Consider the following 16,463-nt stretch of genomic DNA (forward strand, 5'->3'; position numbering starts at 1 on the left):
GATTTTCGTAAGGTGCTGGAGCAGTGCAGAAGCATGTGTTGCTGCCACAGCAGCCTTTCATTCCCTTCCATGAGAACCAAAAAATGAACTTAAAATAGAGCAGGGAAAGGAATGTTTAGTGTCAACCATTGTTGCCAAGATAAAATGTTTTGAATTGATTCCAAGTGCCATAGCACAGTACAACATTAACATTTTATGTATTTTTTTAGAAATTTGTTCTACCTTCATTTTTATAAATGTATGAGCATTTTTTATTTTTTGTAATACCCACATTTTTTAAATGTTTATAACCTTTCTTAGAGTATGAAGGGAATGTCTTATAAGTAGTTGAAATATTTTTTAAGTTAGTGTTATGGAAATTTCTAGAATGACATCCTTATTTTTTATATGACACCATTCCCTGTTGGAAAAAACAATAGAATCTGAAGTCTGAGATTTAAGAAGTCAAGATCTAAACTTATTTTGCCACTGGCCTGAGGGATTACAAATGAATAACATAAGATCAGGCACAAGGTTACCTCACTGACCTGTGGAGAATTTTCAGTAATAATTATAAATGAAACTATGTCAGGACATTTGAAGTGGTGGCAGTAAATGTGGCAGGAAAAATGTAGTTTATTCTAAAATTCCCTGCAGGTCTCTAGAATTTTTTAGGTATTCTTAAAATTTAGGAATTCTTAGAATTTTTTAAGAAGAGTCAGTTTAAAAGTATTAGTGATTCTCCTCCTCCTCCCCCTCCCCNTTCCCCTCTTCTACCCTCACAAAAATATTTAGAAAAATTTTTTTTTCTAAATATTTTTGTAGTTGTAGATGGACACAATACCTTTATTTTATTTATTTATTTTATGTGGTGCTGAAGAATGAACCCAGTGCCTTGTACATGCCACTGAGCCACAACTCCAGTTCATCCATCAGTTTTCTTTGTCCTGCACTCCCTTGACAGACAACTATGCTTGTGTAAATATTATTTATATTTAATATAGCACAAATGGTGCTGTAAATAAATACATTTTGAACATCCAGTACTACTTTAGTTAATATGCCTTTTAGCTATGGTGGGTAATATACCTTGAAACTCAGATTAGAAAAATATATATTTTTCCTGTGTAACACTGCACAGGGGACTTTTCCTTTTGTGTCAGTATACCTGTTTATCATTTAGTTATACCTGTTTATTATTTAGCATATAGTTCCATGACGTTAAGTAAACTTCACAGTGTTGTGGCACTGTCCTCGGTATCCATCTCATCTTGCAGAAATGACTTCCCATTACGCACCGCAGTTCCTGACAATCACCTTTCTACTTTTTGTCTCTATGATTTTGACTCCTCTAGATATCTCATAAGTGGAATTATGGGGTTTATTTTTTTGTGACTGGCTTATTTCACTTAGCATACTGTCCTCAAAGTTCATCCTTGTGGTAACATTGTCGGAATTTCCTTCCTTTTTAAGACTGAGTAATATTCCATTGTATGTATGTACCAATTTTGTTTGTCTTTTCATCTGTTACTGGACACTTGGGTTGCTTCCACCTTTTGGCTGTTGTAAATACTACTACTGTGAACATTGGTTTACAATTTTCTATTCTAGTCCATGCTTTTAATTCTTTGGGGTTTCTACCCAGAAATGGAATTGTTGGATTATATGTAACTCTATGTTTAATTTATTAAGTAAACACCATACTACTGTTTTTCCACATGAGTATAAAATGGTATATCATGGTTTTGATTTGCACTTTCCCAATGATCAAAGATGTTGAGATCTTTTCATGTGCTTCTTGTCCATTTATATATCTTCTTTAGAGAAATATCCATTCAGGTTCTTTGCCCTTTTTTTTTTGCAGGGTTGGGAGGATCCTAGGGATTTAACTTAGGGTCACTTGACCACTGAGCCACATCCCCAGCCTTGTATTTTATTTATTTAGAGACAGGGTCTCACTGAGTTGCTTGCCACCTTACTATTGATGAGGCTGGCTTTGAACCCACAATCCTCCTGCCTCAGCCTCCCAAGCCACTGGGATTTCAGGTGTGCACCCTGCACCTGGCTGCCTATTTTTTTAATTGTGTTGTTTTTATTGTTGAGTTTTAAGCATTCTTTATATATTCTGGATATTAATCCCACATCAGATATATGATTTGCAAATACTTTCTCTCATTCTGTGGAATCCTGTCATTTTATTGTCCATTGATGCATAACAATTTTTAATTTCGATGGTCCAATTTATTTTATTTTAGCTTTTTAAAAAAATTTTTTGGTACCAGTGATTGAACCCAGGGGTGATTATCCACTGAGCCACATCCCCATCCTTTTTTATTTTTTTATTTTGAGACAGAGTCTCGCTAGAACCTCAGTAAGTTGCTGAGGCTGGCTTTGAATTCAGGATCCTCCTTCCTCAGCCTCCCAAACCACTGGGATTACAGACATGCACCACCATGCAAAGCTATTTTATTCTTTTGTTGCCTATTGTCAGTCAATAAAAAGTGAAAGATACTAATAAATATTTCTTCTCTGTTTGAAACATATTTTACTTTTGATTGTAAAAATGATCTCTATTTTCTTGTAACATGCATGCATGAACAGTCCTATCTATGTATAATCGAAGAAGTAAATTAACATTTTGAAACGTTCAATTTTAGGTGTTTTTCCTGTTTCCAGACATTTTCTTGAAGCAAGCAAACTAGCTAATGGTTTTTAATTTTTTCTAGCTAAATGCAGATAATGAAAGAGAAGAAGGAGAAGAGTTTGAAGACAATATGGATGTTTTTGATGACAGCAGTTCTAGTCCTTCTGGTACCTTAAGAAATTATCCACTCACCTGCAAAGTTGTTTATTCCTACAAGGTTTGTATTAAGATATTGCTGATATTAAATTGTGACAAACCTAAAGATACATGTGACTGTGTCTACCCAGCTTCTCACAGGACGCCTAGCATAATGTTAGTATTCAGTTAATATCTAAAGCAACGAAACATAATGATGAAGAGTTTAAGCTCTGATATTAGATTGCTTGAGTTAAATCCTGTCTCACTGCTTATGAACTACATGAGTTTACACTAGTCAGCCTCTTAATTTCTATGAGCCTCATTTTCCTCATCTACATGATGGGGATAATATTGTAAAATAAATGTGAAGATTAAATGAGAGATTACCTTTATAGCAAAGCACTTGGCATAGTACCTAGTTCAGTAAATACAGTATATTCAGTAAATACAGCTCTTACCCTTACTCTCTATTGCCTGCTTGACATAAACCCTCCATTAGAATGAACCTCAAAATTCATATCAAAAGAAAATTGTTTCACAAAGCAGTTTTTAATACTTTGCCTTTACTCATCCTAATATAATTCCCTCTTGTCCATATTGAGCAGGAAATCTGGATTAACAGATGCCAGAATTTCCAAACTTGGTTTGGTATAATAGTTCTTAATCTCTCTCATCCCTGCCCTGCTTTTCCAATTACTTTATATTCAACACAAAGTAAATGGAGTTTCAATTTTCCAGTTCCTTTCTTTCCCTCACTCCCACATTCAGTCTGTCAGCCAGTCCTGTTGTGCCCACTTCCAAAACATATCCTGAATCTATCCACTTTTCATCATATTTACTGCTCTCATCTTTGTCTAGGCTGTTGCTTTGATTGTTATAAGATGGGGATGAGCCCTCATAATTAGGCTTCTTTGACACTAGCTTCCCAACAATCCATTTTCCAGCTAGAATTATCTTTTACACAAAGAGTTAATTCCATTCCCTTTTCTTAAAAAAACCCTTTTTAAGCTTTAAATGTTAATTCCATTCCTTTTCCTAAAAAACCCTTCCCAGCCCAAACTCTTCACTGGAATCCGTAATGTCTAGCCTGATCGGACTCCAGGCATTCTCCCCAGCTTTATGTCAGGCCATTCCTCCACTTCACACACTCATTGGCCACTCTGGCTGCCTTTCTGGCTTCAAAAGTACCAGGTTCCTTCCTGAGTACACATCTTTGCACTTGTTGTTCCCTCTGATTAGAACTGTGTCTCCCCATATCTCTGTTGACTGCCCTTATCTTCATTGTAGTTCAACTCAAATAGCCTCCAAAGGTCACCTCAGCCACCTAAACACATAGCTAGCTCTTTACTACTCTATCCCATAACACTGTTTTGTTCACCATACTGTCATCTCTCACTCAACTACGGGAATATGTTCTGAGAAATGCAGCATTTGGTGATTTTTATCATCATTCAAACATTGTAGAGTGAGCTTATACAAATCTAGATGGTATAGCCTAATAAACACCTAGCCTGTGTGGTAGAGATATATTATTTCTGTTCATCAGACCATGACGAACAAAACAGCATGAGATAAACCAAGCACAAGATAAACAAGAGATGCAATAAAAATGACATGTACAAGGCTACTGTTGGCCCGCATAAATTGTTTTACAGTAAACTTTTTTTTTTAGTAAGTAGAGGATTACACACCAAAATAATGATTAAAAGTATATTAAATATAAACTAATACCTAGTTGTTTATTATCATTATCAAATATTATATACTATACATAATTATGTGTGCTGTACTTATATATGACTGGCAGCACAGTGGATTTGTTTATACTAGTGATGCCACAGATATATGAATAATATGTTATACTATGACATCATGATGGCTACAATGCTATTTTTTAATTTTTCATCTCCATTATAATTTTATGGGACCACTATATATGTGTGATCCAGTGTTGACCAAAATGTCATTATGTGGTACATGACTGTATAGCTCTTAGTGCCAGCCAGATTCTAAGTCTTACTTGTCTTAATATTTCTTTGCCTGGTTCCCCATTAAAGGCTTATGAAAGTATAAACTTTGTGTCTGTACCTTTTCTGTATCATGAGCTCCTGGGACAATGCCTGGCACACAGTGGGTCTTGGATTAATAATTGTAAAATTAATAAATGAATGATGTAAGGAAGGCATGAGCAAATGAATCCTTCTCTGGCCCCTATATGATAGAGAAAGCAAGGGGAAAAGGTTAATGCTAAGGGATAACAACAGAGGGACTGTTCTGAGAGACTCTTTAACTGTCATACACTGGGCAGTCTCACTCCACTCTCCAGTCCTGTGTTGCCAAAAGCTGGCATTATATACTTTTCAATATCAGCTATTCCTGGGTTTTTTGAGTTTAACATCGTTTCATTATATTTAAATTCATAATACTTACTGTTTTCTTTAAAAAGTTAGGGTTTTTTCCTGGTGTACATTGTTTTGATAATGTTTTGAAAATTTGAAATCATCTTCTAAGAAATTTGGGGATATTTTACAGGATATTTTAAAACTAGGGTTCAGAATGTTTTCTGATATCACCTCTCCTTGTTATATTTACTTGAAAGTTTCAAAACTAATTAAGGTCCTTACATGGAGAGAGTTCTAAATGTCTAAATTGTTTTAAACAGCTCACATTCAGGCTGGGGTTGTGGCTCAGTGGCAGAACGCTCACCTAGCACGTGCGAGGCCTGGGTTCAATCCTCAGCACCACATAAAAATAAATAAATAAAATAAAGGTATTGTGTCAAACTACAATTAAAAAATAAATATTAAAAAAAACAGCTCACATTCATCCAACAGTACCTCCACTGATCTATCCCAGATACATCTCTGTGAAACCAGACTATAAGAATCTTATTTAGGGCTGAGTGCAGTGGTGCATGCCTGTAATCCCAGCAGTTCAGGAGACTGAGGCAGGAGGATCATGAGTTCAAAGCCATCCTCAGCAATTAGTGAAGCCCTAAGCAACTCAGTGAGACCCTATCTCTAAACAAAATATAAATATAAAAAGGGGCTGGAGATGTGGCTTAGTAGTTAAGCACCCTGGGTTCAATCCTCAATACAAAAAAAAAAAAAAAGAATCTATTTAGTCAGTTAATCACTGAGCTAAAACTGAGTGCACAATATGTGATAACTTTTGTGATATAAGAATTAATATGACACTATCCCTGCCTTCCAGGAATAGACAGACTACGGAGTAGTTAAATAAATTTTACAGACAAGATGGCATTTAAATTAAATCATAATCTAGACTTTTCTAGGTAGAGTGAGAGGATAGGGAAAGGAAGGATCCTTCTAAGCAAAGGGAACAGCAGATATGGAAACTGGGATGAGAGGATAGGGTGTTGAGAACAGTTTACTTTTGGATGTGTAGAAGCGCTGAGAGGTGGGGAATAACAGAAGATCTAAAGGCATTTGCTGTCAGATAATAAAGGGCCTTGTATACCAGGCTCAGGAGTTTGGTTTTTATTCTGGACTTTAAGGAGATAACTCTGGTCTTTGTATAGACACTCAGGAGGATAAATTAGAATAGAGAGAGATCAGCTGGGCACAGTGGCCCAGGCTCATAGTCCCAACTACTTGGAATGTGAAGCAGGAGGAAGATGGCTTGAAACCGAGGTGTTCAAGGCCATCCTCATAGCAAAACTCCATTGCAATGAATGAATGAATGGAAAAAAAAGAAAGAGACTGACTTTGAGCCTAATCATGACTTCTATGGCCTACACCAATAAAAAAGGACTAGATGGACCTGGTGAGAACATAGAAAAGCTATATTTAATATTCAGATTCAAAAGCTTTAAAAGTATTCATAACTTTTAACCTTATTAAAATCCACCCTAAGGAAATGAGCCACAATATAGAAAATGTTTTAGATACAAAATATTCTTTCAGGGTTTGGGATATAGTTCAGTGGTAGAGTGCCTACCTAGCAATGTGTGAGGCCCTAGGTTTGATCCCCAGTACTGCAACAACAACAGAAGTGTTCTTTCATTATCTTCTACTTTATAATAGCTCACAGTTTGCTATGGAGTTCTGTAACAGACTGAAACATATTACGACTTAAGGAGACATTGTGAGACCTTGCATATATTTAATAGCCATTGACTGACCACTTGCTGCCTGTAGTTGGAATAAGTGAGAAATACAGTCCCCGCCTTAAGTCATTCTAATAGGGAACTCATAAGGACTGAGACTCAGATGGTGTCTTGCCCATAGAAACAAGACTGAAACTAGACTTTTATACCTATAATAATCTAATCCATTCATCAGACAGGAAAGCTGGAACAGAGCAGGCCAGACAAAAGGAGCAGCCGGGTATAAGCATAGAAGCAAGAGAGAACATGGTGCACCTAGACCACAGGGAAGAGTGTGCTGGTCCAGGGCACCCCGAGGCTCACGGGGACCAGACTCTAGGTCTTGATTGCCATGTAGAGGACAACCTTGTGCAACAATTGTCATTGGTGTGTGGGTGGCGGCGCGGTCATGCTAGTGTCTGCTTCTGCTAGAAGACTCCTGCGGCACTGGGCCTCAATGGCTGTGGCACAAGGACAGCAACATATCCTGCTTTGTTCTCACACAGGGTAGAGACTGGTCTGGTTGTGTTGAGACTTTTTAAGTCTTGGCATGTAATTTAGGAAAACGGCTTTACTACAGAAGTACCTTTTACTGGTATATTCAGGACACGGTATGGTTTCAGAGTAGCAAAGAAATTCCATTGAAAAAGCTATCAAGAGTAAATGTGGACCAACACTAATTATCTCATTCAACAATTTATCCAATGCTTAAATCCTAAAATTGCCCATATTTACCTCCTATTGACTAATGATCTTGGCAGTGTCACATGGCTCTCTCGTATGCTGTCTTTTTTGTAGGATGCTGTTTTTGTATATGCTGAATTAATTATATAAAAATATCATATAAAAAGTATCCTCCAAGCTATTTGGCTTTTTTTATTTCAAGAACAGTAATAACTTACCTATCACTCTTCAGACTAAATGTTATAAAACATCTTCTTTTTTAATAGAGAATCTTTATCATATAGACTTAACTCATTTAATTCCAATTTTGAGATGCATTAAGCCTGATTTTTCTTTTTTACAAAGAATGCTGCAGTCCACATCCCAATAAATAATAAAGAACTAAATTATTTTCCTCAAAAAAGAATAATTGAGGCCAAAATTGACTCTACTGCCATGTATAACTAGAAAGAACAAATTTTTTTAAAAACAATAAATGACACAATTTCTATCAGGTCCCCTCTCATCCTGCAGAAATTCTGTCTCTTTTCTTCTCAATTAAATAAATCCTCTTTTACACTTAAAAAAAAAAGTAAATAAGTGGGTTTCATATATTGACATAAGAGGTAATTTATTTAAAATCTGGTCCTGGAGTGGCTGGGGATATAGCTCAGTGGTAGAGTGTTTGCCTAGCATATGTGAGGTCTTGGGTTCAAACCCTCATGCTGAGGGGAAAAAATCTAGTCTTAGTGTATTCTCTGATTTATCATCCATTTTCAAGACTGTTTTTGTCTTAAGGAGCTATGGTAGCTTCAGAATCTGGGTTTTGATGAAATGTTTAAAGCTTGCAAAATGTGAAGTGAATCTTAGAAACTGACTAACTTTCTTGCTCAATTTTTGCTTGTGTAACTTGGAGATATTTTACACTTTGAAATTGTGAGATTTGAAAAACTATATGGTCTCAGTTAACAATTTTAACTGATCTTGGGACTTGGGAGAAGCTTTTAAAGCTGTTTATTAGAGAGCCAGAAGATACTCACAAGCCCACCTGTTAATATGACATACAGGGCTCTTTAAGAAGCAAAGCCAAACAGACCAACCCCTCTGTGGAGCCTCTGAGAGTCTCCTCTCAGGTTTTGTGGTCCTGAGGGAAAATCTGGTGACTGGTGCTATCAGGGACAATAAAGCCATCACAGATTGTGTAGAACCTCCAAGGATCAGCCCAATCTCCATACTAATATTAGAGCATAATCCAAATTTTGCCTGATCTCAATCATGGCCTTTCCCACAATTTTCCTCTTTGGGCCATTATTTTACAGCAATTCCAGATCAACCCTCGGCACTGCTTAACCTCCATCCAATCCATGTACATAGCCCTTTGCATTTTCCATGCACCTCCATGGTAGCCTTTGGTAGCACTTCCGTTTCAGTGCCTTCTCCTCTGCCTGTGCTTCCCAAGTCGTCATGGTTCTGTGCTTATTCATCCTACATTAACTCCCCCATCCTCGAGAGAATGGCAGGACTGTCATTTTGAAGAAATGGAGGCTGAGTAACTTACCACTAGGTACCTGAGCTGAAGCTGGAACCCACATCCTTCACTTCCAATACAGTGCTGATCACTGACCTGATTGCCTCCTGAGGATCCAGTTTTAGTTGCAGTTTTATTTTGTTTCATTTTTTAGAGTAAAACTTCACCTCATTATGATAGTTTTACAGCATTAAAATTTTTATGTTTCTCAAAATCATTTCAGTATTTTGATCCCCAGTTTTTGTTCTGACCAGCTCACATCTGCTCTTTATCTAACCTTTTTAATTTTGTCCATGACCATCCTCCATTGCAGGCTTCTCAACCAGATGAGTTGACCATTGAGGAACATGAGGTGTTAGAAGTGATTGAAGATGGAGATATGGAAGACTGGGTAAAGGTATATTCCTTTGCTCATATCGCCCCTCTTGTGACATTTTTAGGAGTTTGTTTTGGTTCTTATTATGTCCTGTCCAAACCTTTGTGTGTGCAAACCTGTTTTGTAACCATGTCTTTTACCCAGGCTCGAAATAAAGTTGGCCAAGTGGGTTATGTGCCAGAAAAGTACCTACAGTTTCCCACCTCGAACAGCCTACTGAGCATGCTGCAGTCCTTGGCCGCTTTGGACAGTCGGTCACACACATCCAGCAATTCCACGGAAGCAGAACTCGTTTCAGGCAGCCTCAACGGAGATGCCAGTGGTAAAGACTGAAACAAGGCACTCTTTATTTGGTCACATTTGACCTAAACTGTATTACCCTAGGAGTAAGCCTTCAGTAGGTTTAAAAGCACTTTCTTCCTGTCTTTTGTTTCCCTGTTTTGATCACAGTGAGTAAAAAAATTACAACTTTGAGTGGTGCTCTCTGAGTTGTCATGTGAGCATAGGGGTGGTTGCAAAAGCAGCCTTGACTGTCTTTGTTCTTAACCAGATTTGTCTCTCTCTTGCTTTCTAGTCTGTTTTGTGAAAGCACTTTATGATTATGAGGGCCAGACAGATGATGAGCTATCTTTTCCTGAGGGAGCAATCATTCGTATCTTGAACAAAGAGAACCAAGATGACGATGGCTTCTGGGAAGGGGAATTCAATGGGCGGATTGGAGTGTTCCCATCGGTGCTAGTGGAAGAACTTTCAGCCTCAGAAAATGGTGATACTCCATGGATGAAAGAGATTCAGGTACCAGAGTGGGGAGAGCTGAATTTGAAAATGTTTAAAGGGATGGAGGTGTGGCTCAGTGGTGGAATGTTTACCTAGTACATTCAAGGTTTGATCCCCAGCACTGCTAAAAAGAAGAAAAGAAAACAGCTGCTTTAAAACATGATTAAAGAAAATAACTCCCTAGAGTCTCTTGAACCAGGCAAAAGTGGGTTGTAGTCTCTCTGCCTCACCCTCCCTGTTCCAGTCCTCAATTGCCAGATGTCTATATAGCTGAATTTCAGAAACCAGAGACTTGACGGTCAGACCCTTGTGGGGTATGACCCTATTATGCCTTCATTCTTCTGCATTCTGTGAATCCATTAACCAAAATACTAAATCGTATATAACATATCAAAGGTTAGTTTGGTGGAGAGAGAAAACAAATCAGAGAGAGAATGTGTTATGTCCATGGTTAGTTTATGTGGTACAACTCTGAGGTGGCTCTTCGTTCCATCACACTCAGAGTCCTACCGCATAGCCCAGGGCCTGCCAGAGCCCCTGTCCCACAATAAAGGGGCTGTAAGGTTTTGCTCATCAGTAGGAAACTTGCATTTACAGGAAGTCCTAATTTAGTCAGCTCAGTTTTTCTCTGGGGATCTGTTACAGCAGCCTGGCAGGTAGAAGAATAAAGAAAGTGTTTGCCAATCTTGTTTGCATGATAATAACTTAGCCTCACGTACAAGAAGCTCAGCCAGTTATTGTATCTTCATATGTAAAAACAGTACAGTTTGTCCCCTTTTTTGTTCTTCCTTAGCTTTGTTGAATTGACTAATTTATCATATTTTCAATTAAAAAAGAAAAGCTTAGAGAATGGTTTGACTTGGTAACTGTTTGAAGATAAACTAAAATCAGTAATATAATGAGATCTATGATAGGAAACTGTTAAATGCATCATGAAACGGTTTGGGGTAGTTATTTTAGGTCCATTTGCTGACAAGCAAAAGGCTGACAAGCTTTAACAGTCATAATTTAGTCCCAGAGAAAAGGAATGTGTGTTGACTAGCAGAGAAGCAGCCAGCTCTCTTTCCTGAGGCCAAGAGCACCTGGTAACCTTGCCTTCTTCGATGCAGATCTCTCCTTCCCTCAAGCCGCAAACCTCCCTGCCTCCGCTACCGCTGTATGACCAGCCTCCCAGCAGTCCTTACCCCAGCCCGGATAAGAGGAGTGCCCAGCTCTTCCCCCGGTCTCCTTCAACAAATGGTAAGGGTCCTCCTGGGCAGGGTCTGAGTGCATTTTATTGCACAACACCACATAAATTGAGCTTTTTAATTCTCTCCCTTAGAAAACAGCCTCCATGCTGAGTCACCAGGATTCTCACAGGCATCAAGGCAAACTCCTGAGACCTCATATGGCAAACTCCGGCCTGTAAGTCTCCTAGCTGGCAGGGTTATAGACTGCATAGTTCTTCCAAATCCAAATCAGCCCCTGTGTGTTGCCAAACAAGGATGAAATGAATTTGGGAAGGTAAAAAGAGTGATTGAGGGGCTGGGGTTGTGGCTCAGAGGTAGAACGCTCGCCTAGCATGCATGAGTCACTGGGTTCAATCCTCAGCACCACATAAAAATAAAATATTGTGTCCACCTATAACTAAAAAATAAATTTAAAAAAAGAGTGATTAAAAAGGCCAAGTGGGTTATGTGCCAGAAAAGTTTCTACAGTTTCCCACCTCGAACAGCCTCGACAGCTCTAAAGTCAATTCATCTTGGATCATTTAGTTTATACTGGAACACTTCTCACTGACATGGTAAGATCACAAGATAACCTCTGTGTAGGTGTATTTCAATTGTATTTCAAGCTCTAGGAACATTGAAGTAGTATAATTGTAACATAGAAACAATTGTTTTAGCAAGTGTTTATTAAGAATCTATTTTCCAGGCCTGTATTTGCCTCTTTGAGGAGCATTGAAATACACTAAATGACCTCAAAGAACTCCTGTTCTCAGGGATATATTCTGACAAATAGTTACCTATGCTCACCCTTCACTTTACTGCCATCTTAGTTCCATACCACTCCTCTTCAAGGTCATGGCTTTCATACTGGTAATCCAGTGGACCCTTTGCAATTCTGTTTTCCTTGACCCTTTATCACCATTCCTTGAACCACTAGGTTCATTCATTCATCAGATGTGTTTTGAGTTCCTTATTAATGACTTGGGTCTTAATAAGTTTTTTTTTATATACTGGGGAATAAATCCAGGGGTGCTATACCACTGAGTTATATAGCCCCAGGCCTTTTTATTTATTTATTTTTTCAGACAGAGTCTTACTAAATTGCTCAGGCTGGCCTCAAACTTGTGATACTCATGCCTCAACCTCCTGGGTAGTTGGGATTACAGGCTGGGCCACCACACCTGGCAGGGACTTGGGTCTTGATTCTAAATGTGATTGGAAGCCATTGTGAGGTATTAAACAGGGCAGTGTTATGATTAGTTTTGTATTTTAAACACATATTTATGGCTACCAAGTGGAGACCAATAAAAGGTGGCAGAACTGATACAAGAGCCATTAGGAGGGTGGAGCAGTTGTCCAAGCAAGAGGCAATAGTAACATGGGCTGGTGGGTAAGAGAAGAAATGGAGAAACCGGGGCTAATTTTCTTGTCCACCACACTTTGCTGGCTGGCTCTATACCTCCAGCTCTTACTTTTCATTGACCTTAGCAGGTTTCTCCTCCTCTCTCCATCTCTGCTGATACTTTTCATGGTCCTGTCCCTAGACTGCTTCTCTTGAAGTCATTCAACATATTCTCCCCAAGCTATCTATTCCCATGACTGTGAGAACCAAATCCCAGAATCATGTCTCTCAGTGAGCTTCAGACGTGTGATAGTCTCAATTTATATGTCTAACACCAACCCCCAAAACTCAGCAAAAATTAGTGAATTACCTTCCCTCCAAGACATGTTCCTTCTTCCATTTTGCGTGTCTTGGTGAATGGATCCTCTATCCTACCAGTGCTCTGGAGGCATCCCTCAGACCTTCCTGGCCTACCTGCCAGTCATCACCAGGTCTTGCCAAGTTTACCTTGGATACAGGTCTCAAAACTCTTCACTGTTCTGCTTCCACCATTCCTGGTATCTAGTTAAGCTCACATCAGCCTTCATTCTGATGACTGGAAAGTCTCCTATGTTGTCAGCTCACTTGTCCTGTGTTGCCCACTTCCAATCTCTTCTCCAGACTGTTATCTGAGACATCTTTTCATGGATCTGATATGCCTTACAATTCACCAAAGACTCCCCTGCCTACAGAATAAAGCCAAGATTTCTTTTTTTTTTAATATAGGGTTTTTTTAAATATTTATTTTTTAGGTGTAGATGGACACAACACAATGCCTTCATTTTTATGTGGTGCTGAGGATCAAACCCGGGTCCCACCCATGCTAGGCGAGCGCTCTACGCTGAGCTACAATCCCAGCCCAAGCCCAGATTTCTTATAACATGTCTCACAAGGCCCTTCATTTCTTGCCCCAGCCTGCCTCTCCAGCCTTCTCTCTTAGAACTGACTCCCAAGACATGCTGAAATGTCTTATTTCCCTAAGTATTGTGCTCTTGCCTTCACTTCCAGGCTTTAGCTTTGGAGAAGGATTTTAAGGCTTTAGTAACTGTTGTGCCCAGGGCTTTTAGCCCAGGCAGCAGTCTCATTTGTAGGCCTGACATTTCATCCAGAACAGTACCTGCTTCTCGGGGTGGGAAATTTACACAGAAAGTATGTGCCCATGTCCTTGGATGGAGGACTGGTTGGACTTTGCAGATGCTCCAGCCTGAGTCTGGAAGCTGACTTACAAACCAAGACTTTGTTCCTTACTCAGGTCCGAGCGGCTCCCCCTCCACCCACACAGAACCACCGGAGGCCAGCAGAGAAGATGGAGGATGTGGAGATCACACTGGTGTGACTATGGGCTTGCCCTTTGTTACCGCTACAATCAAGGCCAGGCTTGGAGTTTGGCCCATCCTGTTGTTTAGGCACCTTTGCATGATGGTGACTCTTGAACAGAGCAAAACCAAGGCAGATTCTCTGTGACTGGGTGGCCTGGTGAACACCTCCCATGTTTTGAATATTTTGTGCCTTTTTTTTGTTGTCATTTTCTATGTCATCTCTCCTACCATAGCACAAATCCTAGTGGGCCCTAGAAGCAGAGGGGAGCAGCCCTCATGCCTAACAGTGGTCCGTTTTTATAGGAGATTCCAGTCCAGGCCTCATTCCAGGGAATAGTCACAGAATTCTGATCATGTGTGCTCGTACAGTATATTACTGTGGCCACAAGGATGTGGCAAAGATCTCATCTTTCTTCAAGTGGCTTTTGCTCATCTGATTAAGTATTAATCGGATTCTGTTGGCTCCAAAAGGAAACAGAAGGAGGGATTCAGGAGAGGCTGGCTCCTCCCCGAAGTTCGTCCCCAGATGAAGAGTGAAACCATACCGGGAAAAAGTGGACTGCCCGTTGCATTAGCGCCAGTTGCATTAACGCACATCTCTTCCACAACTAACAGATTTAAAATAATAACAGTGTCCTTTGTATTAATATTTATGACATTCGTTTAGTATTAGTGGGGCTAACCTGGAGGGGGCTAAACTAGTAGCCACATCTTGCCCATCACATAGACTAACAGAAAGGAGGCTACGACCACAGCAGAGATGGAGCTTCCAGTTCTGAAATGAGCCGGTTTAATGTTCTTTTTGTCTTTGGACATTTTTCAACTCAGTTTTTACAGCATATACTCCTCTGACCAATATCTTTAGAACCTGAGTGTCTGATAAATTAAGGACACATGCCTGCTTGTTGAGCTTCTCTATTGGGGAGGTCCCTAGCACCATTTTGTTCGCAAGCTAGTGCACTGACCCAGACAGCCTGATCGCTGTTGGTATAGACAAGCTGTCACTCATGAAAAATGCAGCCTCCAGGTCCTCCCTGATGCTTCCTAGGAAGGAAGAACCTGAGGGCCTGTGGAGGAAACTAGCTTCCTGAGCAAGAAAAGACTCTGACTGCATATCCCACACAAGTGCAGACTGATGAGGAAGAGGAGCCTTCTGCGAGTCCCAGGAGAGCTGGGGGTGGGAGGGGTGCTCAGCAGTCTGCAGCACTGGGAAGAGCGTGGGGCTCTGGCTTTCCACCCATGGAAGGTAGAGAGTGTGTTACCTAGGGACTAAGGGAGGCTTGCCTGTTGCTTTTCTGTTTTTGCTAAGAAATCAGATTTTTTAGAATTTAATCCAAAAGTTGTATTATGCTTTGAAAATCCCATCCCTCTTAAGAATCTTTAGAAACTTGAAATGCTCACCAAACATCCCCGTGGGATTTTTGACAAAATGTAGGGTCAGAACCGAAGAAGTTTTCAGTTATTCATTTGATCACTTCAGTAATGATACCCCTTGACTATTCTCTATGGTTTTGGTTTTTTGCATTTTGTAAGCTGTTGATCTATTTGAGGTCTTTTTATGTTTATCAAACTTATTCTTAAGTTTAAAAAAGCAATTAAAAGGGTGGTTTTTTAAAGATTTTACAATTTGCTGAAATGTTACAAATCTAAAAAGTGCTTATTAAATAGAGCAGTTCAACTTGCCACCCAGTCTTCTACTCTTTCTTTAGCTAGCCAAATTATCCTTGATTTTGGATTTTTCACAACTTCAGAAAGTTGTTGAAGTCTTTTGTTAGATCTTAAAATGTTTCTTGGAAGAGCTGCTAATTTTATTTTTAAAAACAAAGTTGTAAAAATATGCCTCCTTTTTAAAAAAATAATCCCTCCCTCCAGGTCATGTAACCCAGCATCACCATGCACAGGACAGGGCTCAGAAGGAGTCTTCTGTGCAGATGCGCTTTCTTTACAGTGGCTGTAAAAAATTTGTATTTATTATGTATAAAATATTGAATAATAAAAAATGGAATTAAGTTTTCCAAGTTTCCTTTTAAAAAGGTTTGGTTCAACAGGCTTTTCCAAAAATACCATGTTTCTTACAAAGATACTCTTGGACCCTCCTTTACGGCACTTAACAAATTCAGAGAGCAAGTAAATACACCATGGGACACAGACCCTGAGACCACTTTTGTGCCAGATACGATATCCTGGGTCCTAAAGATGGAAAGAAATAAGTAATGGTCTTTGCTTTCAAGGTTCTTTCCCAGTGGGGAAAGAAGACGGCTACATACAATGAGGACAATATTATGAGACATGCTGGAAAGAAAGGGCAGCAGCATGCTGGTGAGCTAAGGAGGGAGCCTGGA

General features: G+C 39.4%; 1 protein-coding gene across 7 annotated transcripts in view; it reads left to right on the plus strand.

The window, feature by feature from the left end:
* The window catches only part of Fchsd2 (FCH and double SH3 domains 2), a 245,351-nt gene extending 229,221 nt beyond the window's left edge, over positions 1-16,130 (plus strand). For all 7 annotated transcript variants that reach the window (XM_048788107.1, XM_048788106.1, XM_015477460.1 and 4 more), the window contains 7 exons: positions 2,706-2,840; positions 9,374-9,457; positions 9,581-9,758; positions 10,011-10,231; positions 11,323-11,452; positions 11,535-11,617; positions 14,055-16,130. In XM_048788107.1, coding sequence (XP_048644064.1) covers positions 2,706-2,840; positions 9,374-9,457; positions 9,581-9,758; positions 10,011-10,231; positions 11,323-11,452; positions 11,535-11,617; positions 14,055-14,138 — 915 coding nt within the window. In that variant the 3' untranslated portion in view covers positions 14,139-16,130. The remainder of the gene's footprint in view (positions 1-2,705; positions 2,841-9,373; positions 9,458-9,580; positions 9,759-10,010; positions 10,232-11,322; positions 11,453-11,534; positions 11,618-14,054) is intronic.
* The last annotated feature ends 333 nt before the right edge of the window (positions 16,131-16,463 follow it).

Source organism: Marmota marmota, unplaced genomic scaffold (genome assembly GCF_001458135.2).
Source record: "Marmota marmota marmota unplaced genomic scaffold, marMar, whole genome shotgun sequence".
NCBI classification, from domain to species: Eukaryota; Metazoa; Chordata; class Mammalia; order Rodentia; family Sciuridae; genus Marmota; species Marmota marmota.